Raw genomic sequence first — 26,409 nt, forward strand, 5'->3', positions numbered from 1 at the left:
ACCTCTGCTAAAACATGTTTATGGCAAATGTTTTGACACGTCATACAACATTGTTTTCACCATCTTCACACAAGCGCCACGTCTAACCAACTGAAGTGTTACAGAGTAAAAAGTAGTATCTCACTTGTCATCGCGGAGAACAAAAAGCACAGAACACTTTGTCTTATCCAAGAACACAACGACTGGGTTCAACTGAACTCACAACACCCCCACTAACATAACACAGAGAGACACAGTCAGACAAACACAGGAACTAGCAGAGTAAACGCATGATAAACCCAGGACAGGCAGAGCAGAGCTAGGCTAACACAATGACACAAGCCTTCTGTTCCTGCTCTCTCTGAGAGAGATGAGAGGCCTGTCTGTCCTGTCTGTTCCATTGGAAACTACTCTGGCCTGTCCAGATGTACTACAGCTAACGTTAAACATGTCCACAGAGCACTGTCCATTCAACGCTGGGCTGTGGAGAACACAGAGTGAATGTGCGTGTCACCACTGTCCATACTCCTGTTCTCCATGGCAGTGTGTCTCTGCTGAGCTTTGTCTACATTCGAGAACGGCAGTTCACTGTGGGGCTTTCTGTCTGTGAGGCGTCACTCGGCAGACACACAGTGTTGAACAGTCCTGTAGCTGGCCCGGCCTGGGTTAGCCTGATTGGGCCTTACCTTGGCCAACATGATCCTGGTCTTAGCCACGTCCAGGGGAGTGGTGACGAACGCTGCTATTCCACCTGGAAACACAGCGGATAACACACACACACACACACACACACACACACACACACACACACACACACACACACACACACACACACACACACACACACACACACACACACACACAAACAAAATCAGTGCACTGCAAACATTTCTGTTCTGTAATGAAAAAATACACTCTTATGACCTTTTTGACATCAAAATAATAGTTAGCTACATTTCATGATTCAACGGGATACATTGATAATCTCAAAGATGTTTCCCCAATAAAGCTCCATTCCTAGACCAGACCCACTATTCCTCCCCCACCGTCAGTCAGGCCCACGCCTCACTAAACACTACACACAGAGAGACTATCCTCCCACACCGTCAGTCAGGCCCACGCCTCACTAAACACTACACACAGAGAGACTATCCTCCCACACCGTCAGTCAGGCCCACGCCTCACTAAACACTACACACAGAGAGACTATCCTCCCACACCGTCAGTCAGGCCCACGCCTCACTAAACACTACACACAGAGAGACTATCCTCCCACACCGTCAGTCAGGCCCACGCCTCACTAAACACTACACACAGAGAGACTATCCTCCCACACCGTCAGTCAGGCCCACGCCTCACTAAACACTACACACAGAGAGACTATCCTCCCACACCGTCAGTCAGGCCCACGCCTCACTAAACACTACACACAGAGAGACTATCCTCCCACACAGTCAGTCAGGCCCACGCCTCACTAAACACTACACACAGAGAGACTATCCTCCCACACCGTCAGTCAGGCCCACGCCTCACTAAACACTACACACAGAGAGACTATCCTCCCACACCGTCAGTCAGGCCCCCGCCTCACTAAACACTACACACAGAGAGACTATCCTCCCACACCGTCAGTCAGGCCCACGCCTCACTAAACACTACACACAGAGAGACTATCCTCCCACACCGTCAGTCAGGCCCACGCCTCACTAAACACTACACACAGAGAGACTATCCTCCCACACCGTCAGTCAGGCCCACGCCTCACTAAACACTACACACAGAGAGACTATCCTCCCACACCGTCAGTCAGGCCCACGCCTCACTAAACACTACACACAGAGAGACTATCCTCCCCCACCGTCAGTCAGGCCCACGCCTCACTAAACACTACACACAGAGAGACTATTCCTCCCCCACCGTCAGTCAGGCCCACGCCTCACTAAACACTACACACAGAGAGACTATCCTCCCACACCGTCAGTCAGGCCCACGCCTCACTAAACACTACACACAGAGAGACTATCCTCCCACACCGTCAGTCAGGCCCACGCCTCACTAAACACTACACACAGAGAGACTATCCTCCCACACCGTCAGTCAGGCCCACGCCTCACTAAACACTACACACAGAGAGACTATCCTCCCACACAGTCAGTCAGGCCCACGCCTCACTAAACACTACACACAGAGAGACTATCCTCCCACACCGTCAGTCAGGCCCACGCCTCCCTAAACACTACACACAGAGAGACTATCCTCCCACACCGTCAGTCAGGCCCACGCCTCACTAAACACTACACACAGAAAGACTATCCTCCCACACCGTCAGTCAGGCCCACGCCTCACTAAACACTACACACAGAGAGACTATCCTCCCACACCGTCAGTCTGGCCCACGCCTCACTAAACACTACACACAGAGAGACTATCCTCCCACACCGTCAGTCAGGCCCACGCCTCACTAAACACTACACACAGAGAGACTATCCTCCCACACCGTCAGTCAGGCCCACGCCTCACTAAACACTACACACAGAGAGACTATCCTCCCACACCGTCAGTCAGGCCCACGCCTCACTAAACACTACACACAGAGAGACTATCCTCCCACACCGTCAGTCAGGCCCACGCCTCACTAACACTACACACAGAGAGACTATCCTCCCACACCGTCAGTCAGGCCCACGCCTCACTAAACACTACACACAGAGAGACTATCCTCCCACACCGTCAGTCAGGCCCACGCCTCACTAAACACTACACACAGAGAGACTATCCTCCCACACCGTCAGTCAGGCCCACGCCTCACTAAACACTACACACAGAGAGACTATCCTCCCACACCGTCAGTCAGGCCCACGCCTCACTAAACACTACACACAGAGAGACTATCCTCCCACACCGTCAGTCAGGCCCACGCCTCACTAAACACTACACACAGAGAGACTATCCTCCCACACTGTCTGTCTGTCAGTCTCACCCCCCCTCCTCCACCCGTGCTGCTTTTCTTTATGCAGCGCTACAGGAAGGTTACCCCCCCCCTATCTAAACCCAGGCCAAGTTTGGAGGCCCACACGCTGAAGGTTCCAGGGGTGTCCCCACTGAGAGGAGAGGAGGGGGAGGAGAGTGCCAAAACCCCTACACCCTCTCAGTGTCTGTCTGTCTGACTATCGTCCAGTTACATAGCAACTGCTGTCAGTAAACAGGTACATCAGGGGCTACTGAAGAGCAGTGAGGGAGAGGAGCTGATGCTTGGCCATGTAACTGTTATACATTTAAATGTTATAAGAGGTTTCCAATAACCATCTCTATATTCTTTGGGACTTTTACCATTGTTTTAAGCACTGTTCTGATGTCGCTGACTTCTCTGACTTCATTTTCCCAACCCTCACCAAGTATACTGTAGACGCCGTGTCGATAAAACATACTGGATTCTACGATACTTGGGTGTCCCTCAAAGCATTTGGTATCCATGCAAATATAATAAGCTGGGTTTGGGATCTAGAACTGGTGTAAAATCACATGATGTGATCGACATGACAAGCAAGGTTAAATAAAAAAAAAACAGTCAATTAAGTAAAATCAGTCATTTAAGTAAAATCAGTCAATGAAGTAAAATCAGTCAATGAAGTAAAATCAGTAATTTAAGTAATCCAATTTAGTGGTCTGGCAATGAAATGTGGATTCAACAGGCGGTTCATAGAAGATAAGAGACAGTGTCATTATGTGTCTCTTAGCCTCCGACACAAGTAGAGGAATATATGAAGTGTGAGTATTTCCTATGCTGACTGGATCACACATACTTTATAAGGCATGATGTGGGGAAGTCGAGTGAAACCTGAGCATCCCTCTTGGTCCTCTGTTGTGTGGGGAAATCAACTAAACTCAGACTCAGAGATTACACCGTCTCCCCCTCTGTCATCCTGGCTTTCTCTCTCCTCCCCCCATCTTCTACCTCCTTCTCTCTTATTCCATCTCTACTCCTCACCTCTCAATTTCTCTCCCTCTACTACACCCCCCCATCTTTCTTCTCTCTCCTCTCCCCCTCCAACTGCACTTCCACCCCCCTCTCTTCCCCAGTGTGTGTTTGCTCCAGGTGGGGTGGCTTGTGGCCATGTCTATGGTCCTCAGGGTGCAGTGTCCTCAGCCCCAGCCCTCAGCTCCTACAAATCTGCTTTTTGTCTGGCCTGTCATACAGACTAAAGAGTTATGGCCCAACTGTCTCTCTTTCTCTCTTAGTCTCTCTCTCTCTTTGTCTCTGTATCCATCTCTCATTCTCTGTTACTCATGTACTCTCTTACACTCTCCACCCCTCTCTTCCTCACTATTTTGTTCCCCCTCCCTCTCGGTTTCTCTCTCTCTCTGCCTGAGACCGCTTCAGGCCTCATTGCTCAGGATGTCAGACAGCTGCATGGGCCCCAGTGCCGAGGGCGGGCCCTTCTCCCCCCTCCTGGACTCCCCTCTCTTCTCCTCCTTTCTTCCATTCCCCTGATGCTCATCTGTGCTGAGGCACAACACTGAAACCTGGCCCTCTATGTGTGCAGCACTTACTGACAGAGTGAGTCAATCGACCAATAACTTTACCTCTATCTACAGCAAAAACATTCCATCAATCAAAAGTGCTTTCTCTTTTTTTCAACGGTCTCCTGTCTTTCTAGGCCTGTGACGCAGGTAAAATACACTGTGCCAACTGAGGCAACCGGTGTAGAATTCTTCAGGAATGTGGCTTGGTTAAACTTTCTATATTCCTGGCCCTCTACCATCCAACCTCCTCTCCATCCCTCCCTCTCTGCCTTTCCCAAAGCAGCATATAATCCTCTGCACCTGCAAAAGCTCCGCACACTGCAGCCTGCCAAGAGTAGAGAGTGTGACCTTGCCTCCATGACCACTGAGTCTGAGAGGAGAGAGAGAGAGAGAGAGAAAGAGAGGAAGAGAGATAGCGAGAAAGAGGGAGAAGAGGGGGTGGTTATTCGAGTTATCAGACGCATTAAAAACACATCCCAAACCTCATCGGAATCGGCCTGGGGCTGGGAACCAAACTGCACGGCTATTTCTGTGTTCCCCTTGCCATCTCCTGAATGATGTCATTCGCTCTTTTCCCAAGCACATTACGGGACAGAAAGAGAGGGGGAAGGGGAAAGGGAAAGACAAGAAAAAAGTGCAGTAAAGGTCCCCAAAACTCCTCTGCTCAGCAGAAGAGCCCTGGCTGATAAAGTTATGCTGTACTCATATGTGAACTAATTGACTCACTCTGTCAGTAGAGAAGAGAAGCTAAGCTCTGTTATTTGAACATGTTCATGGGGGTTAGGTCTCATCCAAGTGAAGAGGGAACAGAATGGACCCAGCTGAAGAGAGCTGTCTGCAGTCTATACTATCTTGTCAAATGTGGAAGAAACAACATTTGTTCAATATTCACCATGGAGCTTATGGAGTTCTATTCACCATGGAGCTTATGGAGTTCTATTCACCATGGAGCTTATGGAGTTCTATTCACCATGGAGCTTATGGAGTTATATTCACCATGGAGCTTATGGAGTTCTATTCACCATGGAGCTTATGGAGTTCTATTCACCATGGAGCTTATGGAGTTCTATTCACCATGGAGCTTATGGAGTTCTATTCACCATGGAGCTTATGGAGTTCTATTCACCATGGAGCTTATGGAGTTCTATTCACCATGGAGCTTATGGAGTTCTATTCACCATGGAGCTTATGGAGTTATATTCACCATGGAGCTTATGGAGTTATATTCCCCATGGAGCTTATGGAGTTATATTCCCCATGGAGCTTATGGAGTTCTATTCCCCATGGAGCTTATGGAGTTCTATTCACCATGGAGCTTATGGAGTTCTATTCACCATGGAGCTTATGGAGTTATATTCACCATGGAGCTTATGGAGTTCTATTCACCATGGAGCTTATGGAGTTCTATTCACCATGGAGCTTATGGAGTTCTATTCACCATGGAGCTTATGGAGTTCTATTCACCATGGAGCTTATGGAGTTCTATTCACCATGGAGCTTATGATGTTGGATCAGTTTAGGCCTCTGTGTTCCATATTTCTGTGTTGATGTTCAAATATTGTGACAGAAGGCACTATCTGGGCTAACGTCATATAAAACAGGTTGGACTGGACCCCAACTAATTACACAATACCTCACCGCTAGCTAATTACACAACCTATACTTGTCTTGTTTGGGGTTTCCTAGCTGCTGCTATAAAACACCCATCATGCCATCCTTTCCCTCTCTCCGCAACATTGGTGAGCATGGCAGGTCTGAATGCTGTTTGGTTGTGTTGGATTCTGGTGTAGAGTTCTGGATGTAGTTGGGCTGCAGGTTCGGCCCAAGGCTGACTGCTAATTGCTGGTACTTCTTGAAAACACATTGTAACAGTTTGGTTGTCATAGAATAGATGAAGCAGGGATGATTTCTTTAAGGGGCAGGCAATTGAGGAACAGCATGGAATAATTACAAATAAACTCAGCAAAAAAAGAAACTCCCCTTTTTCAGGACCCTGTCTTTCAAAGATAATTTGTAAAAATCCAAATAACTTCACAGATCTTCATTGTAAAGGGTTTAAACATTGTTTCCCATGCTTAAGTAATTAATGAACATGCACCAGGGATGTAACTTAGGACACTAGAGAGGCCTTTCTACTGACTCTGAAAAACACAAAAACAAAGATGCCCAGGGTCCCTGCTCATCTGCGTGAACGTGCCTTAGGCATGCTGCAAGGAGGCAGGAGGACCGCAGATATGGCCAGGGCAATAAATTGCAATGTCTGTACTGTGAGACGCCTAAGACAGCGATGCAGGGAGACAGGATGGACAGCTGATCGTCCTCGCAGTGGCAGACCACGTGTAACAACACCTGCACAGGATCGGTACATCCGAACATCACACCTGCGGGACAGGATGGCAACAACAACAGCCCGAGTTACACCAGGAACACACAATCCCTCCATCAGTGCTCAGACTGTCCGCAATAGGCTGGACTGAGGGCTTGTAGGCCTGCTGTAAGGCAGGTCCTCACCAGACATCACCGGCAACAACGTTGCCTATGGGCACAAACCCACCGTCGCTGGACCAGACAGGACTGGCAAAAGTGCTCTTCACTGATGAGTCGCGGTTTTGTCTCACCAGGGGTGATGGTCGGATTCGCGTTTATTGTCGAAAGAATGAGCGTTACACCGAGGCCTGTACCATGGAGCAGGATCGATTTGGAGGTGGCGGGTCCATCATGGTCTGGGGCGGTGTGTCACAGCATCATCAGACTGAGCTTGTTGTCATTGCAAGCAATCTCAACGCTGTGCGTTACAGGGAAGACATCCTCCTCCCTCATGTGGTACCCTTCCTGCAGGCTCATCCTGACATGACCCTCCAGCATGACAATGCCGCCAGCCATACTGCTCGTTCTGTGCGTGATTTCCTGCAAGACAGGAATGTCAGTGTTTTGCCATGGCCAGCGAAGAGCCCGGTTCTCAATCCCATTGAGCACGTCTGGGACCTGTTGGATCAGAGGGTGAGGGCTAGGGCCATTGCCCCCAGAAATGTCCGGGAACTTGCAGGTGCCTTGGTGGAAGAATGGGGTAACATCTCACAGCAAGAACTGGCAAATCTGGTGGAGTCCATGAGGAGGAGATGCACTGCAGTACTTAATGCAGCTGGTGGCCACACCAGATACTGACTGTTACTTTTGATTTTGTGTCCCTGAACAACCACCACGTTGTTCAGGGACACATTACTCCATTTATGTTAATCACGTGTGTGGAACTTGTTCAGTTTATGTCTCAGTTGTTGAATCTTGTTATGTTCATACAAATATTTACACGTTAAGTTTGCTGAAAATAAACGCAGTTGACAGTGAGGACGTTTCTTTTTTTGCTGAGTTTATAAACCTTCCTGCTAACTTCATGTCTAGCATACATACTCTCTAACACGCACACGCACGCACGCACACGTGTATACACACGCACACGCGCTCAAATGTAAACACACACGTAGATTTGGGAGAGCAGGGAGAGCTGTCTCTGGTACAGTGCAGGGTGAGGATGTGTCATATTTATTCCATTAGGTTGCAGATTGAAAGGGAGACTTTGTTTCCACATCAAAGGCCTGCATGGTGGGAAGCCTCTCCACTTCTCCCTCCTGAATGACTAATAAGAGGGAAATCTGCCTGGTCAAAATAGACCTACCTCATCCTCCTTCTACTGTGTGTGTGTGTGTGTGTGTGTGTGTGTGTGTGTGTGTGTGTGTGTGTGTGTGTGTGTGTGTGTGTGTGGTGTAGACTTATGTGGTGATGGACATGTTTGTAAGAAGCTCTGTTGGTTTGGTGGCTATGGGAGGAAGACAGTGTGTGTTGGGGATGTTTTAGTGGATCTGGTGGTTATAAGGTACGTAGTGTTGGTTTGCTGATTGCTCTGGCTCATGTGTGAATTCGATTGACATAGGGGGCTAAATCCTAACTTGTAAAGTGTGTGTGCAAGTTTAACATAAAATCATGCATTGATGTCAGTGAGATATTAGCATGAATGTTTGAGTTGCGTGTAGCTACATTTCTTAGTATAGATTGATGCCATAGCATGTTAATGGGACGAGGGAGGTCTCTGTTGGTCTGTACTGGTTGGGTGACATATGAGGAGCTCTGTGTGTCTGCTGCCAGCTGTGCTGCTGGCTCCGTATGAAACAGAAATAAAAAGCCGTAACGCAGCACATTTCTACCCCGGAGCAGATGTGGAGCTCAGGGTGATAATGCCACACACAGACGGCAGGCGCACACAGACATACACATTAACACACATTAACCAGTCTCCTGGCTCTCCAAACAGCCAAAAAATACATTTAACCATTAGCTAGCTATTAGTTTTACTTTTTTAAGTGAAGCTTGAGTTTCACTCTATTGTCCCCGCTACACTTTATGGTTTTCAGGCCAGGGATCTCCAGGAGAGACTACAATTCATACAGACCGGTAGGCGAGAGGAGAGGTTAGAGAGGAGATAGGATAGAAGGGTAGATGGGCAGAGGGGACAAGAGAGTGGAGGGGAGAGCGGAGTTTGGGGAGAGGGGCCAGATTCCAGAGCTGGCCTGTCCAGTTAAACCTTTTCCTAATGGCTGTATGCAGATAGCCTGGAGTGAAGGCCTTTGAGATTGTGACAGAGGGGCTTGTGAATGACACGTCTTACTCTGCAGCAGGGGGTGGGGGGGGTGCAGTTCCGTCCCCCGCTCCCGCACAGCTGTGTGGTCCCCTCCTGGTCGGTCCACGCTGCATTGCCCGTTTGGGCCTAACGTTAATGGAATGTTCTGCTGCCTGCGCCCCCGCAGACATGATGTCACTCTCACAAACGCTTTCAAAGAAAAACTGCTTTTATGTGTCCAAGACCAGACAATGGAGAAGGAGAGAGAGAGGAACAGAGAGAGAGAGAGAGAGAGAGAGAGAGAGAGAGAGAGAGAGAGAGAGAGAGAGAGAGGAACAGAGAGAGAGAGAGAGAGAGAGAGAGGAACAGAGAGAGAGTTGACCATGCTAGGAGATGATGACTAATTGCAGCTCCATTTGATGGTAGCCGTGGTGACCCATTAAACGAGGCTGTAATTTCCCAACCTCTACTGCCGAGGAGATATGGCCAAGTAGGGCCGACTCCACTGTAAATGTGTCAGAACATAAGCATCCTATTACGACTTTACGGCACCATCATTACAGGGACACATTACAGCACAGAGAGACAGAGGAGGATCCATACCTTTAAATACTCCCACAGTGGAAACTGGACCAGAGAGAATGGGATCTGAAAATAGAAAACTGAAATGTGATAAACATATATAGCATGTCATTATCAATCAATACATCATATTTATAACAACTAAATATGAAGAAAATAAAATGTCAAACCAAAAGCCTCTATCAAACACCTTGATAAGGACAATAAGACTCGGTACTTAGTACACGACCAAATGAGTATTTCCTTTTGGAATTGTGACTTCACCATGGCTTTACATGGTCAAAGGTCACAACGATTCTCATACCGCAATCCATTACATAACATGTTGGAAAAGTGAATGATGTCATGAGTATCCTTATTTCACAGCAGAGCCATGCTAGTGCTCTCTCTCTCCTGAGCTAAGCTGCATGACGTCCACACGGACGGGATCTCTTGGATCTGGACCGTGGTGAGATGGAGGGGTGAAGAGATGCAGATATGAAGCTAGTGAGATGGATGTGGAGAAAGTGTATACTTAAAGCCAGGGCCTGGTTCTCTCTCCTTCCGTTTCTCTCCCCCTCTAATTCCTTCTTCTTCTACCCCTCATATTTCACACACACACACACACACACACACACACCCTCTGAGATCAGTGGTGATGATTAATAAATTAGAGGGCTGTGGTCTGGAGCACAGGGATGGAGGGATGAAATAAGGAGAGATGGGGATCAAAATAGTCTGGCACTGAGACAGAGGGCTGCCACTGGAAACTATCTATCAGCTCACACAGGAAGTTACAGGGAGAGGAAATCAATGTCACTGCCTGCTGGACAGAGAGCGGACACACGCACACACAAACTGTTACCCCCGTTGATCCTACCAACAGCAGCAGCATTTATTAATGTCTCTGAAGCTCAATTGGACAGTACTACCAAGACAAACTCATCCTAATTTAATAGTGTATCAGTCTGGGTCTGGACATACATACATCAGCCTAACCCTCCTCTAGTCCCTCCTCCAGTCCTCACACTGCTGCTGCTTCTCTGGATGTCATGTTCACTTCACTCCAACAGAGCTCTTTATAGGCTACTTCTGGATAGAGATCTTTAAAGGCTACTTCTGGAGAGAGCTCTTTATAGGCTACTTCTGGAGAGAGCTCTTTATAGGCTACTTCTGGATAGAGCTCTTTATAGGCTACTTCTGGATAGAGCTCTTTAAAGGCTACTTCTGGATAGAGATCTTTATAGGCTACTTCTGGATAGAGATCTTTATAGGCTACTTCTGGATAGAGCTCTTTATAGGCTACTTCTGGATAGAGCTCTTTAAAGGCTACTTCTGGATAGAGCTCTTTAAAGGCTACTTCTGGATAGAGCTCTTTATAGGCTACTTCTGGATAGAGCTCTTTATAGGCTACTTCTGGATAGAGCTCTTTATAGGCTACTTCTGGATAGAGATCTTTATAGGCTACTTCTGGATAGAGCTCTTTATAGGCTACTTCTGGATAGAGCTCTTTATAGGCTACTTCTGGATAGAGCTTTTCTCTCTCCATCTTTGTTTGTCTCTCAGCTTGGCAGACATATTTGTTATAAGGAACATACTGTACTTACCCAAGCTGTGCTGTGAGCTTCATGGCAAGAAGAGAGCATTGGTTTCAGTGGAGAGGATCACTATAACAGACACCTGTCTTCTATTAAGGTTGAGATGAATTCAACCTTTCCAGACTGCAACTAGACTGCAACACTGATTTATGCACACATTTTACACCTCTGGCAGTGTGTCTGTGTGTGTCAATCCATCTGGCAATGATGGAGTGCCTGAAAGCCGCATATGGTCAGATTTATATTGATAAGCCATTTATGCTGGGAGGGCTGAGGAAGACTGTTCACACACTCCTGACACACTCCTGGGAGAGAGGGAGTGTTTGTGTGTGTGGGTGTATCCAACTAACACTGATACAGGGGCAGACGTGGGATGATAGGTAAATCCAATGATTGAGACGGGGTGAAGTTAAAATGATACTTCGGGATTTTGGCAATGAGGCCCTTTATCTACTTCTACAGAGTCAGATGAACTCGTGGATACCATTTGTATGTCTCAGGGTCCAGTTTGAAGGAAGTTAGAGGTAGCTTAGCGAGCCAATGCTAACCAGCATTAGCGTAATGAGCAGTTACCCATAGACTTCCAGGCATTGCGCTAACGCTAGTTAGCAATTGCGATGCCGATAGTTAGCAACTTCCTTCAAACTACACACAGACATAAAAATAGTATCCACCAGTTCATCTGTCTCTGGGGAAGTAGATGCCAAAATCCTGAAGTATCCCTTTAACTGATGTGGGTGGCAGAGCAGGTGACTGACTCAACGGAGATAGCTCATAAGACAGTCATAACTCGTGATGCCATCGTACTTTTTATTTAACCTTTATTTAACTAGGCAAGTCAGTTAAGAACAAATTCGTATTTACATTGACAGCCTAACGACACCGGGCCAATAATGCGGCACCCTATGGGACTCCCAATCACGGCTGGTTGTGATACAGCCTGGAATCAAACCAGGGTCTGTAGTGACGCCTCTAGCACTGAGATGCAGTGCCATAGACCGCTGCGCCACTCGGGAGACCATTGAAGAGCTGTGTAGGTGAGTACTTTAACCCAAGAAAGTGAGAATGAGAGAGCGAGATTGAGAAAGAACGAGTAGTTATTTTCCTCCCTCCCTTTCTCTCAGACTGTTGCAATGAGCCCTGTCCCCTCCAGGCAGCGCAGCCATATTAATATTCCCAGAGTTCAGAGGGCCCTGCCACAAATCTGCCCGGCACATGCAGGGAGAGGCACGCCAGCACGTATAAAAGGCGGATACCTCCTGTGCTTACTCTGCCCCTCGGACCCCAGCCCCGGCCCCCGCCTCTTATAACGGCCCAGCAGAGAGAGAGCACGGTGTTCAGCTCTGTAAAGCCTGCCTGCCTTTGAGGCCAGGGGGCTGGGTCGGGCCAGGTCGGGCCAGGGAGGACTAGAGAGGGACCAGGCTGGGTCAGAAGGCCCCAGCGCGTGTCACTACTCTGGCTCTGCATGATAACACAACACCACACGGCCAGGCCCAATAAAACCACTGAGGAACAGACTGGAGAAAAGGGCAGCGTTGAGTAGGCCTGGCACACCACGCTGCCCTCACCAACACATAAAACAAGTCATTTAAACAAATAGGCTACCCAGCCATGAGCTAATTCAACACGTCAAATAGGGAGACGGGCAGAAGACGAATGGGAGTATCGACAGGAGACAGTGCGGCGAACCGAACACCTCGTAGATTTAAAAAGACGCTGTGTTGGTGGAACAGAGAGGCTGCAGGGAAGGCAGGTGTCTGTTGGATCTAGTGAAACAGATTGAAGGTTATCTTCCCCTGTTTGGTTAAGTACACAGGTGTCATAATGACATGCAACAAGAGCCATAGGAGAACAAAGCCGCTGAGTCACAGTAAGAGTAGTGTTACTAAAACAAAAAACATGAACACATTATTGTGGTTTGTGGTCTAAAGACCAGAACGACAGAAGGAGAGAGAATTGAGAGATCAGACATATTCATGTCTGTTTTAGGAAAGCGTAGCATGTCTCCATTCCCTTAATGCGAGTGACACCAGAATGGGGGATCTCTCTCAACCACACCATCATTCCACTGCATGACAGCTCAGAGTCAGCCTCTGCTCCCAGGTCCTTCAGCCTGACAGGATTACACTGGATAGAAGATGGGGTGTCACAGTCAGTCACATGGCCATGCTGATGTGCTGGTGTGTGTTTTCAAGTCTTATGTACAGGATACACATGGTATTCACATGGTATTCACCTTCCAACAAAATGCTTACTTGCATGTTTATTCTCAACAATAAGAAATAATAAAAGATAAGAATACGAACATAAAGTAAATGGCTCAGTAGAATAGAATAATACATTTTAACATAAGTATAATACAGAAACGTATGTGTTTTGGGGAAGGGGGGATTGGGGGGCAAGTGTTTGAATTGAGAAGTATTAGCAATAGTAAAAATGATTTGATTTTGGTAGCAGCAGTTGTGATGTGTGTAGTATGAATATGTGTGTGTGTGTGTGTGTGTTAAGTCAGTGCTGGTGGTCAGTCCAGTTTAAGTGTTCAGGAGTCTCATGGGTTGTAGATAGAAACTGTCTCTGAGCCTGTTGCTATCAGTCTGCCCGACGGTAAGTGAGTGAACAGCTCGTGGCTGGGGTGTGTAGAGTCCTTGATGATGCTGCGGGACTTCCTCAGGCATCGTTTCAAGTAGATGTCCTGGATGGGAACACAGCCCCAGGGCTTTGAGGTCGTGGATGGAGAAATTCCGTACCAGGCAGTGATGCAATTGGTCAAGACACTCTCGATGGTGCAGTAGTACTACTTGGAGAGGACGCGGGGTGGAATGCCTCATTTCTTCAGACGTCTTAGGAAGTAGAGGAGCTGTGCGCCTTCTTGACAAGAGTGGTGGTGTTATTAGTCATGTCAAGTCATCTGTGATGTGGACAGAGAAACTCAAAACTGTTAACTCGCTCTACTGCAGTCCCGTTGATACAGATCGCGGTGTGTTCCCTCCTCTGCTTCCTAAAGTCAACAACCAACTCCTTTGTTTTGCTGCCGTTGAGGGAAAGGTTGTTGTCCTGGCACCACACACCAGTTCACTTACCTCCTCCCTGTTGGTTATCAGGCCTACAACCGTGGTGTCGTCAGCAAACTTGATGATGGAGTTGGTGTCGTGCAAAGCCTTGTATTCATGGGTAAACAGGGAGTACAGCAGACGGCTGAGGACACACCCCTGGGGGCCCCTGTGTTAAGAGTCAGTATGGAGGTGTGGTTGCCAATCCTCACAGCCTGTGGTCTGCCTGTCATCAAGTCCAGGATCTAGTTGAAGGGTAGTGTCCAAACCCAGGGCTTTGAGCTTGGAGGGAACAATAGTGTTGAACGCTGAAATGTCAATGAATTGCATTCTCACATACACTACATTACCAAAAGTATGTGGACACCTGCTGATCGAACATCTCCTTCCAAAATCATGGGCATTAATATGGAGTTGGTCCCACCTTTGCTGCTATAACAGCCTCTACTCTTCTGGGAAGGATTCCACTAGATGTTGGAACATTGCTGTGTGGATTGGCTTCCATTCAACCACAACGCATTAGTGAGGCTGGGCACTGATGTTGGGTGGCTCGCAGTCGGCGTTTCAATTCATCCCAAAGGTGTTCGATGGAGTTGAGGTCAGGGCTTTGTGCAGGCCAGTCAAGTTCTTCCATACTGATCTCGACAAACCATTTCTGTATGGACCTCGCTTTGTGCACGAGGGCATTGTCATGCAGAAACAGGAAAGGCCCCTCCCAAACTGTTGCCACAAAATTGGAAGCACAGAATCGTCTAGAATGTCATTGTATACTGAAGTGTTAAGATTTCCCTTCACTGGAACTAAGGGGCCTAGCCCGAACCATGAAAAACAGCCCTAGACCATTATTCCTGCTCCACCAAACTTTACAGTTGTCACTATGCATTGGGGTAGGTATGTTCTCCTGGCTTCCGCCAAACCCAGATTCGTCCGAAGGACTGCCAGATGGTGAATCGTTATTCATCACTCCAGAGAATGCGTTTCCACTGCTCCAGAGTCCAACAGCGACAAACTTTACACCACTCCAGCCGATGCTTGGCATTGCACATGGTGATTTTAGGCTTGTGTACAGCTGCTGGCCATGGAAACCCCTTTCATGAAGCTCCCGATGAACAGTTATTGTACTGACGTTGCTTCCAGAGGCAGTTTGGAACTCCATAGTGAGTGTTGCTGCTGAGGACAGATCAAATCAAATCAAATTTATTTATATAGCCCTTCTTACATCAGCTGATGTAGCTGATCAGCTGATGATGACAGATGATTTTTAAACGCTATCCGCTTCAGCACCCGGAGGATCTGTTCTGTGAGCTTGTGTGGCCTGCTACTTCGCGCCTGAGCCGTTGTTGCTCCTAGACCTTGCCACTTCACAATAACAGCACTGACAGTTGACCGGGGCAGCTCTAGCAGGGCAGAAATTTGATGAACTGACTTGTTAGAAAGGTAGCATCCTATGACGGTGCCACATTGAAAGTCACTGATCTCTTCAGTAAGGCCATTCTACTGCCAATGTTCGTCTATGGAGATTGAATGGCTGTGTGCTTGATTTTATACACCTGTCAGTAATGGGTGTGGCTGAAATAGCTGAACCCACTAATTTGAAGGGGTGTCCACATACTTTTGTATATACAGTGCCTTCAAAATGATTCAGACCCCTTGACTTTTTCCGCATTTTGTTACGTTACAGGCTTATTCTAAAATGTATTAAATACAAATAAATATCCTCAGTAATCTACTACACACAATACCCCATAATGAGAAAACGAAAACAGAATTTTAGAAATGTATATGAAAAAAACCCAGAAATACCTTAAACCTGTTAGGGCTAGGGGGCAGTATTTACACGGCCGGATAAAAAACGTACCCGATTTAATCTGGTTACTACTCCTGCCCAGTAACTAGAATATGCATATAATTATTGGCTTTGGATAGAAAACACCCTAAAGTTTCTAAAACTGTTTGAATGGTGTCTGTGAGTATAACAGAACTCATATGGCAGGCAAAAGCCTGAGAAGATTTCATGCAGGAAGTGGCCTGTCTGACAAGGTGTTGTTGTTCTTGCCTCTGTTTATTGAAGAGTCAGGATCTTAGCTGTAACGTGACACTTCCTACGGCTCCCATAGGTTCTCAGAGCCCGGGAAAAAGCTGAACGATGTCGAGGCAGCCCCAGGCTGAAACACATTATCGCGTTTGCCAAGTGGCCGATCAGAGGACAAAGGAATTAGGCGCGTGCCCGAGTCGACCCAGTGATATATTTTCTTTCGGCTGTTTACCTAATTGCAGATTCCCGGTCGGAATATTATCACTTTTTTACGAGAAAAATGGCATAAAAATGTATTTTAAACAGCGGTTGACATGCTTCGAAGTACGGTAATGAAATATTTAGAAATCTTTTGTCACGAAATGCGCCGTGCGCATGACCCTTATTTACCATTCGGATAGTGTCCTGAACGCACGAACAAAACGGCGCTGTTGGAACATAACTATGGATTATTTTGGACCAAACCAACATTTGTTATTGAAGTAGAAGTCCTGGGAGTCCTGGGAATGTCCTAGGTGTGTCATCTGATGAAGATCATCAAAGGTTAGTGCTGTATTTAGCTGTCTTCTGGGTTTTTGTGACATTATATGCTAGCTTGAAAAATGGGTGTCTGATTATTTCTGGCTGGGTACTCTGCTGACATAATCTAATGTTTTGCTTTCGTTGTAAAGCCTTTTTGAAATCGGACAGTGTGGTTAGATTAACGAGAGTCTTGTCTTTAAATAGCTGTAAAATAGTCATATGTTTGAGAAATTGAAGTAATAGCATTTCTAAGGTATTTGAAAATCGCGCCACAGGATTCAACTGGCTGTTACGTAGGTGGGACGATTTGGTGCCACCTGCCCTAGAGAGGTTAAGTATTCAGCCTCTTTGCTATGAGACTTCGAAATTGAGCTCAAGTCCATCCTGTTTCCATTGATCATCCTTGAGATGTTTCTACAACTTGATTGGAGTCCACCTGTGGTAAATTCAATTGATTGGACATGATTTGGAAAGGCACACACCTGTCTATATAAGGTCCCACAGTTGACAGTGCATGTCAGAGCAAAAAACAAGCCATGAGGTCGAAGGAATTGTCTATAGAGCTCCGAGACAGGATTGTGTCGAGGCACAGATCTGGGGAAGAGTACCAAAACATTTCTGCAGAATTGAAGGTCCACAAAAACAGTGACCTCCATCATTCTTAAATGGAAGAAGTTTGGAACCACCAAGACTCTTCCTAGAGCTGGCCGCCTGGCCAAACTAAGCAATCGGGGGACAAGGGCCTTGGTCAGGGAGGTGACCAAGAACCTGAAGGTCACTCTGACATAGCTTTAGAGATCTACTGTGGAGATGGGAGAACCTTCCAGAAGGACAACCATCTCTGCAGCACTCCACCAATCAGGCCTTTATGGTAGAGTGGTCAGACAGAAGCCACTCCTCAGTAAAAAGGCACATGACAGCCCGCTTGGAGTTTGCCAAAAGGCACCTAAAGACTCTCAGACCATGAGAAACAAGATTCTCTGGTCTGATGAAACCAAGATTCAACTCTTTGGTCTGAATGCCAAGTGTCACATCTGGAGGAAACCTGGCACCATCCCTACGTTGAAGAATGGTGGTGGCAGCATCATGCTGTGGGGATGTTTTTCAGCGGCAGGGACTGGGAGACTAGTCAAGATCGAGGCAAAGATGAACGGTGATGAAAACCTGCTCCAGAGCACTCAGGACCTCAGACTGGGGCGAAGGTTCAGCTTCCAACAGGACAATGACCCTAAGCACACAGCCAAGACAAAGCAGAGTGGCTTCTGTACAAGTCTTTGAATGTCCTTGATTGGCCCAGCCAGAGCCCGGACTTGAACCCGATCAAACATCTCTGGAGAGATCTGAAGCAACGCTCCCCATCCAACCTGATAGAGCTTGAGAGGATCTGCAGAGAAGAATGGGAGAAACTCCCCAAATACAGGTGTGCCAAGCTTGTAGCATTATATCCAATAAGACTTGAGGCTGTAATCGCTGCCAAAGGTGCTTCAACAAAGTACTGAGTAAAGGGTCTGAATACTTATGTAAATATGATATCAGTTTATTTTAACACAAAAAAAATCTAAACCTGTTTTGGCTTTGTCGTTATGGTATTGTATGTAGATTTGTTTTTTTTCTCATAATATATTAAATTTTAAAATTAAGCTGTAACATAACAAAATGTGGAAAAAGTCAAGGGGTCTGAATACTTTCCCGAAGGCAAAGTATAGATGTTCCTCTTGTCCAGATGTGTTAGGGCCGTGTGAGTAGCGATGGAAATGGCATCTTCCGTGGATCTGTTTGAGTGGAAGGCAAATCGGAGTGGGTGCAGTGTACCATGCCTTGATGTGGGTAAAGACCAGCCTCTCGAAGCACTTCATGATGACATGGGTGAGTGCGACAGGGCGACAGTCATTTAGAGGGTGTGTGTGTACTCTTAACTGCATTAGTATTCAGAGATGCTTCAGGCCATCACAGGCCCTTAGCCACTCACTCGACGGCAGGAAAAACATGTCAAAATACATTGAGTCTGATTGGAGGGCTTGCAGTTGGCTGCAATCTGGCAAATGACTTTAATAGGTCAGGCTTCAGCCCTGCATACTGATGACAAGCATGTGGATAGTGAGACAGTGAAAAGGTGGTGAATTTAAATATCCCTGTCTACACGTTATTTCCGGTCACAACTTGTAGACTTGTTTATGTGCTGCTGTGCGTTTTTGTTGCTAACCTTACTTTGCTACCTGACACCTTTACGGATTTTACTTTTTAATTACCGTTTATATTTTTTGTTTTTCCCCTCGCTCGACTTTTTTTCATTCAACTTTTTCACTCCAGACGCTTTATCTGGACATGGTTCGTCAGGACCTCCCACAGCTGAAGCTAAGTAGTAACATTAACATGATGCCTTCTAATTGCTGTACTCATAATATACAGGAGAACGATCGCCGCAGCTTCAGATGCAATCGTTAGGCTAGGGTAATTTCAGTGTAGGAAAGGATGAAACAGCGTCTGTGCCACCAGTAAGTACAGATAGTAGAATAAATTCCATCGCACGGTCCCTGCAGCCGGACAACTTTCTCATGGCTTCTGGAGGGAAATGCTGTAGGAATGCTCAACCGGTGTTGCTCATTCAGCCGACAGAAACTTTCAACCAGTTCTCCCCATTAAGCAGCGGGTCGGAGTCAGAGGCCGAGCCTTCTCTGGTCTCTACTCCTCCCGTTACGGGGTCTGAGACGCCGAAGCCTCCCACCATTAGCTCTGACAAATTGAAAACCCTAGTCATTGGCGACTCCATTACCTGCAGTATTAGACTTAAAACGAATCATCCAGCGATCATACACTGTTTACAAGGGGGCAGGGCTACCGACGTTAAGGCTAATCTGAAGATGGTGCTGGCTAAAGCTAAAACTGGCAAGTGTAGAGAGTACAGGGATACTGTTATCCACGTCGGCACCAACGATGTTAGGATGAAATAGTCAGAGGTCACCAAGCGCAACATAGCTTCAGCGTGTAAATCAGCTACAAAGATGTGTCGGCATCGAGAACTTGTCTCTGGCCCCCTCCCAGTTAGGGGGAGTGATGAGCTCTACAGCAGTCTCACAACTCAATCGCTGGTTGAAAACTGTTTTCTGCCCCTCCCAAAAGATAGAATTTGTAGATAATTGGCCCTATTTCTGGGATCACCCACAAACAGGACCAAGCCTGGCTTGTTGAGGAGTGACGACTCCATCTAAGCTGGAGGGGTGCTCTCATCTTATCTACAAACATAGACAGGGCTCTAACTCCCCTAGCTCCACAATGAGATAGGGTGCAGGCCAGGCAGCAGGCTGTTAGCCAGCCTGCCAGCTTAGTGGAGTCTGCCACTAGCACAGTCAGTGTAGTCAGCTCAGCTATCCCCATTGGGACGTGTCTGTGCCTCGACCTAGGTTGGGCAAAACTAAACATGGCAGTGTTTGGCTTAGCAATCTCACTGGAATAAAGACCTCCTCCATTCCTGACATTATTGAAAGAGATTGTGATACCTCACATCTCAAAATAGGACTACTTAATGTTAGATCCCTCACTTCCAAGGCAGTTATAGTCAATAAACTAATCACTGATCATAACCTTGATGTGATTGGCCTGACTGAAACATGGCTTAAGCCTGATTAATTTACTGTGTTAAATGAGGCCTCACCTCCTGGTTACACTAATGACCATATCCCCCGCGCATCCCATAAAGGCGGAGGCGTTGCTAACATTTATGATAGCAAATTTCAATTTACCAAAAGAAAAACGACGTTTTCGTCTTTTGAGCTTCTAGTCATGAAATCTATTCAGCCTACTCAATCACTTTTTATAGCTACTGTTTACAGGCCTTCTGGGCCATATACAGCATTCCTCACTGAGTTCCCTGAATTTCTATCGGACCTTGTAGTCATAGCAGATAATATTCTAATTTTTGGTGACTTTAATATTCACATGGAAAAGTCCACAGACCCACTCCAAAAGGCTTTCGGAGCCATCATCGACTCAGTGGGTTTTGTCCAACATGTCTCTGGACCTACTAACTGCCACAGTCATATTCTGGAACTAGTTTTGTCCCGTGGAATAAATGTTGTGGATCTTAATGTTTTTCCTCATAATCTTGGACTATCGGACCACCATTTTATTACGTTTGCAATCGCAACAAATAATCTGCTCAGACCCCAACCAAGGATCATCAAAAGTCGTGCTATTAATTCTCGGACAACCCAAATATTCCTAGATGCCCTTCTGGACTCCCTCTGCCTACCAAAGGACGTCACAGTACAAAAATCAGTTAGCCACCTAACTGAGGAACTCAATTTAACCTTGCACAAAACCCTAGATGCAGTCGCACCCCTGAAAACAAAAAACATTTGTCATAAGAAACTAGCTCCCTGGTATACAGAAATTACCCAAGCTCTGAAGCAAGCTTCCAGAAAATTGGAACGGAAATGCGCCCCACCAAACTGGAAGTCTTCCGACTAGCTTGGAAAGACAGTACCGTGCAGTATCGAAGAGCCCTCACTGCAGCTCGATTATCCTATTTTTCCAACTTAATTGAGGAAAATAATCCAACATTTATTTTGATACTGTCGCAAAGCTAACTAAAAAGCTGCATTCCCCAAGAGAGGATGGCTTTCACTTCAGCAGTGAAAAAGTCATGAACTTCTTTGAGGAAAAGATAATGATAATTAGAAAGCAAATTACGGACTCCTCTTTAAATCTGCGTATTCTTCCAAAGCTCAGGTGTCCTGAGTCTGCACAACTCTGCCAGGACCTAGGATCAAGGGAGACACTAAAGTGTTTTAGTACTATATCTCTTGACACAATTATGAAAATAATCATGGCCTCTAAACCTTCAAGCTGCATACTGGACCCTATTCCAACTACTGAAAGAGCTGCTTCCTGTGCTTGGCCCTCCTATGTTGAACATAATAAACGGCTCTCTATCCACCGGATGTGTACCAAACTCAATAAAAGTGGCAGTAATAAAGCCTCTCTTGAAAAAGCCAAACCTTGACCCAGAAAATATATTTTTTAAAAATCGGCCTATATCAAATCTCCCATTCCTCTCAATTGTTTTTGAAAAAGCTGTTGCGCAGCAACTCACTGCCTTCCTGAAGACAAACAATATATACGAAACGCTTCAGTCTGGTTTTAGACCCCATCATAGCACTGAGACTGCACTTGTGAAGGTGGTAAATTACCTTTTAATGGCGTCAGACCAAGGCTCTGCATCTGTCCTTGTGCTCCTACCTAGACCTTAGTGCTGCTTTTGATACCATCGATCACCACATTCTTTTGGAGAGATTGGAAACCCAAATTGGTCTACACAGACAAGTTCTGGCCTGGTTTAGATCTTATCTGTCGGAAAGATATCAGTTTGTCTCTGTGGATGGTTTGTCCTATTGTGTGTAAATTTCGGTGTTCCTCAAGGTTCCGATTTAGGACCACTATTGTTTTCACTATATATTTTACCTCTTGGCTATGTCATTTGAAAACATAATGTTAACTTTCACTGCTATGCGGATGACACACAGCTGTACATTTCGATGAAACATGGTGAAGCCCCAAATTTGCCCTCGCTGGAAGCCTGTGTTTCAGACATAAGGAAGTGGATGGCTGCAAATTTTCTACATTTAAACTCGGACAAAACAGAGATGCTTGTTCTAGGTCCCAAGAAACAAAGAAATCTTCTGTTGAATCTGACAATTAATCTTGATGGTTGTACAGTCGTCTCAAATAAAACTGTGAAGGACCTCGGAGTTACTCTGGACCCTGATCTCTCTTTTGACGAACATATCAAGACTGTTTCAAGGACAGCCTTTTTCCATCTACGTAACATTGCAAAAATCAGAAACTTTCTGTTCAAAAATGAGACAAAAATTCCTCCATGCTTTTGTTACTTCTAGGTTGGACTACTGTAATGCTCTACTTTCCGGCTACCAGGATAAAGCACTAAATAAACTTCAGTTAGTGCTAAATACGGCTGCTAGAATCCTGACTAGAACCCCAAAATTGGATCATATTACTCCAGTGCTAGCCTCTCTACACTGGCTTCCTGTTAAGGCAAGGGCTGATTTGAAGGGTTTACTGCTAACCTACAAAGCATTACATGGGCTTGCTCCTACCTATCTCTCTGATTTGGTCCTGCCGTACATACCTACACGTACACTACGGTCACAAGACGCAGGCCTCCTTACTGTCCCTAGAATTTCTAAGCAAACAGCTGGAGGCAGGGCTTTCTCCTATAGAGCTACATTTTTATGGAATGGTCTGCCTACCCTTGTGAGAGACGCAGACTCGGTCTGAACCTTTAAGTCTTTATTCAAGACTCATCTCTTCAGTAGGTCCTATGATTGAGAGTGTAGTCTGGCCCAGGAGTGTGAAGGTGAACGGAAAGGCACTGGAGCAACGAACCGCCCTTGCTGTCTCTGCCTAGCCGGTTCCCCTCTCACCACTGGGATTCTCTGCCTTTAACCCTATTACAGGGGCTGAGTCACTGGCTTACTGGTGCTCTTCCATGCCGTCACTAGGAGGTGTGCGTCACTTGAGTGGGTTCAGTCACTGACGGATTTTCCTGTCTGGGTTGGCGCCCCCCCTTGAGTTGTGCCGTGGCGGAGATCTTTTTGGGCTATACTCGGCCTTGTCTCAGGATGGTAAGTTGGTGGTTGAAGATATCGCTCTAGTGGTGTGGGGGCTGTGCTTTGGAAAAGTGGGTGGGATTATATCCTGTCTGTTTGGCCCTGTCCGGGGGTATCGTCGGATGGGGCCACAGTGTCTCCCGACCCCTCCTGTCTCAGCCTCCAGTATTTATGCTGCAGTAGTTTGTGTCGGGGGGCTAGGGTCAGTCTGTTATATCTGGAGTATTTCTCCTGTCTTATCCGGTGCCCTGTGTGAATTTAAGTATGCTCTCTCTAATTCTCTCTTTCTCTCTCTTGGAGGATCTGAGCCCTAGGACCATGCCTCAGGACTACCTGGCCTGATGACTACTTGCTGTCCCCAGTCCACCTGGCCGTGCTGCTGCTCCAGTTTCAACTGTACTGCCTGCGGCTATGGAACCCTGACATGTTCACCGGATGTGCTACCTGTCCCAGACCTGCTGTTTTCAACTCTCTAGAGACAGCAGGAGAGATACTCTGAATGATCGGCTATGAAAAGCCAACTGAAATTTACTCCTGAGTTGCTGACCTGTTACACCCTTGACAACCACTGTGATTATTATTATTATTTTACCCTGCTGGTCATCTATGAACATTTGAACATCTTGGCCATGTGCTGTTATAATCTCCACCCCTCACAGCCTGGTTACTCTCTAGGTTTTTTTCCTAGGTTCTGGCCTTTCTCGGGAGTTTTTTCTAGCCACCGTGCTTCTACACCTGCATTGCTTGCTGTTTGGGGTTTTAGGCTGGGTTTCTGTACAGCACTTTGAGATATCAGCTGATGTAAGAAGGGCTTTATAAATACATTTGATTTGATCTACTACTGTACCCTAACAGCCAGCACTAACTACAGTAGCTAAGAGTAGACAAATGGGTAGGAAAACTATTTTTATTTGATTCTGTTGTCTTCACTCAACGTCTTTTCCATTCTTACGGACTGGCGGTTCCAGTCTATTAGATCAGACATTGATCAGACTTTTCCAATGACGCGTGAGCCTTTTCCTCTATTCCCTCAATCAGATCCAGACAGACAGAGACACACCTCTGGGCTCAGACACAGCTGGACTGGTGCTGCTGGAGCACTCTGTCTTTTACACGTTTTAAATGCTGCCCACCTGCACCACTAAGCCTTTTCCTGCACCATTCCGACCCCCAAGCCTGTCTAGTCGTCTACCTCTTTGTCTCCCTCTGTTTCTCCCTCTGTTCTGAGCAGCACTGGAGCAGGGACTACACTGCAGGCCTAAGGGCCTGACAGGGGCTGGTTTAGGAGCTCTCACAATCAGAAAGAAAGGAGAAGTCAGTAACCCCAGTTCCAGGAGGCAAGAAAGAGAGGGGGAGAGATCAAATCTCCAGCAGAATGGGGACAGCTGTGCTCCTCAGGATGGATAGATGAGGAAAGGACCTGGTAGACGAGTAAGGAAACCTGTGACATTTCAAGGAGGAGAGACAGGGAATCAAAGGTAGACTATAGTCTGCAAGACAGAAGGCTATGAGGTTCTTCACTTCCTGGGAAGAGGTTAGGGCAGAACTTCAAAAAGGTACATGGAAGTGAGAGCCATTTCCTATGTAGCGGACAGAGGTGTTTTTGCTATCCAGAGAGCAGACAGAGGAGACAGACAGTGGCCATATTGAAGGGGTTATAGAGCGGGCTGGAGCTGGGGATGGAGGGCCTGGGAGACAGATGGCGGCCATATTATGGGTGGTTAGGGGGTTTAGAGCGGGGCTGGAGCTGGGGAGGGAAAGCCTGGTAGACAGACAGCGGCCATATTGGTGGGATTATAGAGCAGGGTTGGGGAGGGAGGCCTTGGGGCGCAACATGAAGCAGATGGGACTCAGATGGTTTAGCCATCAGCATGGTCTGAATGAGCAGGAAGAGAGAGCAGAGCACCATGGGCCATGTGACGACCCATATGAGGTAGGGACAAAGGAGGGGGAGAGAGAGAGAGAGCGGCCCAGAGCTTAAGTCCACATTTATTACCTGCTAATGCAGCCAGACTGCACACTGGATCCACTGGCCACCAGCCACACCACACACTCTCTCTCTCTCTCTTTCTGTTGTCAAATTTACTGAGGTTTATGTTGGTCTTGTCATGCAGAGCTCCTTTGAAAAAGAAACCTTGGTCTCAATGGGACTCCCTGCCTAAATATACAGTTGAAGTCGGAAGTTTACATACACTTAGGTTGGAGTCATTAAAACTCGTTTTTCAACCATTCTACAAATTTCTTGTTAACAAACTATAGTTTTGGCAAGTCGGTTAGGACATCTACTGTGTGCATGACACAAGTAATTTCTCCAACAATTGTTTACAGACAGATTATTTCACTGTATCACAATTCCAGTATGTCAGAAGTTTACATACACTAAGTTGACTGTGCCTTTAAACAGCTTGGAAAATTCCAGAAAATGATGTCATAGCTTTAGAAGCTTCTGATAGGCTAATTGACATCATTTGAGTCAATTGGCGGTGTACCTGTGGATGTATTTCAAGGCCTACCTTCAAACTCAGTGCCTCTTTGCTTGACATCATGGGAAAATCAAAAGAAATCAGCCAAGACCTCAGAAAACAATTGGAGACCTCCACAAGTCTGGTTCATCCATGGGAGCAATTTCCAAACGCCTGAAGGTACCACGTTCATCTGTACAAACAATAGTACACAAGTATAAACACCATGGGACCACGCAGCCGTCATACCGCTCAGGAAGGAGATGCGTTCTGTCTCCTAGAGATGAACGTACTTTGGTGCGAATCAATCCCAGAACAACAGCAAAGGACCTTGTGAAGATGCTGGAGGAAACAGGTACAAAAGTATCTATATCCACAGTAAAACAAGTCCTATATCGACATAACCTGAAAGGCCGCTCAGCAAGGAAGAAGCCTCTGCT

General features: G+C 46.6%; 1 protein-coding gene across 1 annotated transcript in view; it reads right to left on the reverse strand.

The window, feature by feature from the left end:
* Positions 1-26,409, reverse strand: part of slc25a26 (solute carrier family 25 member 26) — a 69,697-nt gene that overhangs the window by 11,509 nt on the left and 31,779 nt on the right. Inside the window, exons 6-8 of the mRNA XM_029774958.1 lie at positions 9,719-9,763; positions 4,804-4,873; positions 666-730 (exon numbers count right to left, since the gene is read on the reverse strand). Coding sequence (XP_029630818.1) covers positions 666-730; positions 4,804-4,873; positions 9,719-9,763 — 180 coding nt within the window. The remainder of the gene's footprint in view (positions 1-665; positions 731-4,803; positions 4,874-9,718; positions 9,764-26,409) is intronic.

Source organism: Salmo trutta, chromosome 14 (assembly GCF_901001165.1).
Source record: "Salmo trutta chromosome 14, fSalTru1.1, whole genome shotgun sequence".
NCBI lineage: Eukaryota > Metazoa > Chordata > Actinopteri > Salmoniformes > Salmonidae > Salmo > Salmo trutta.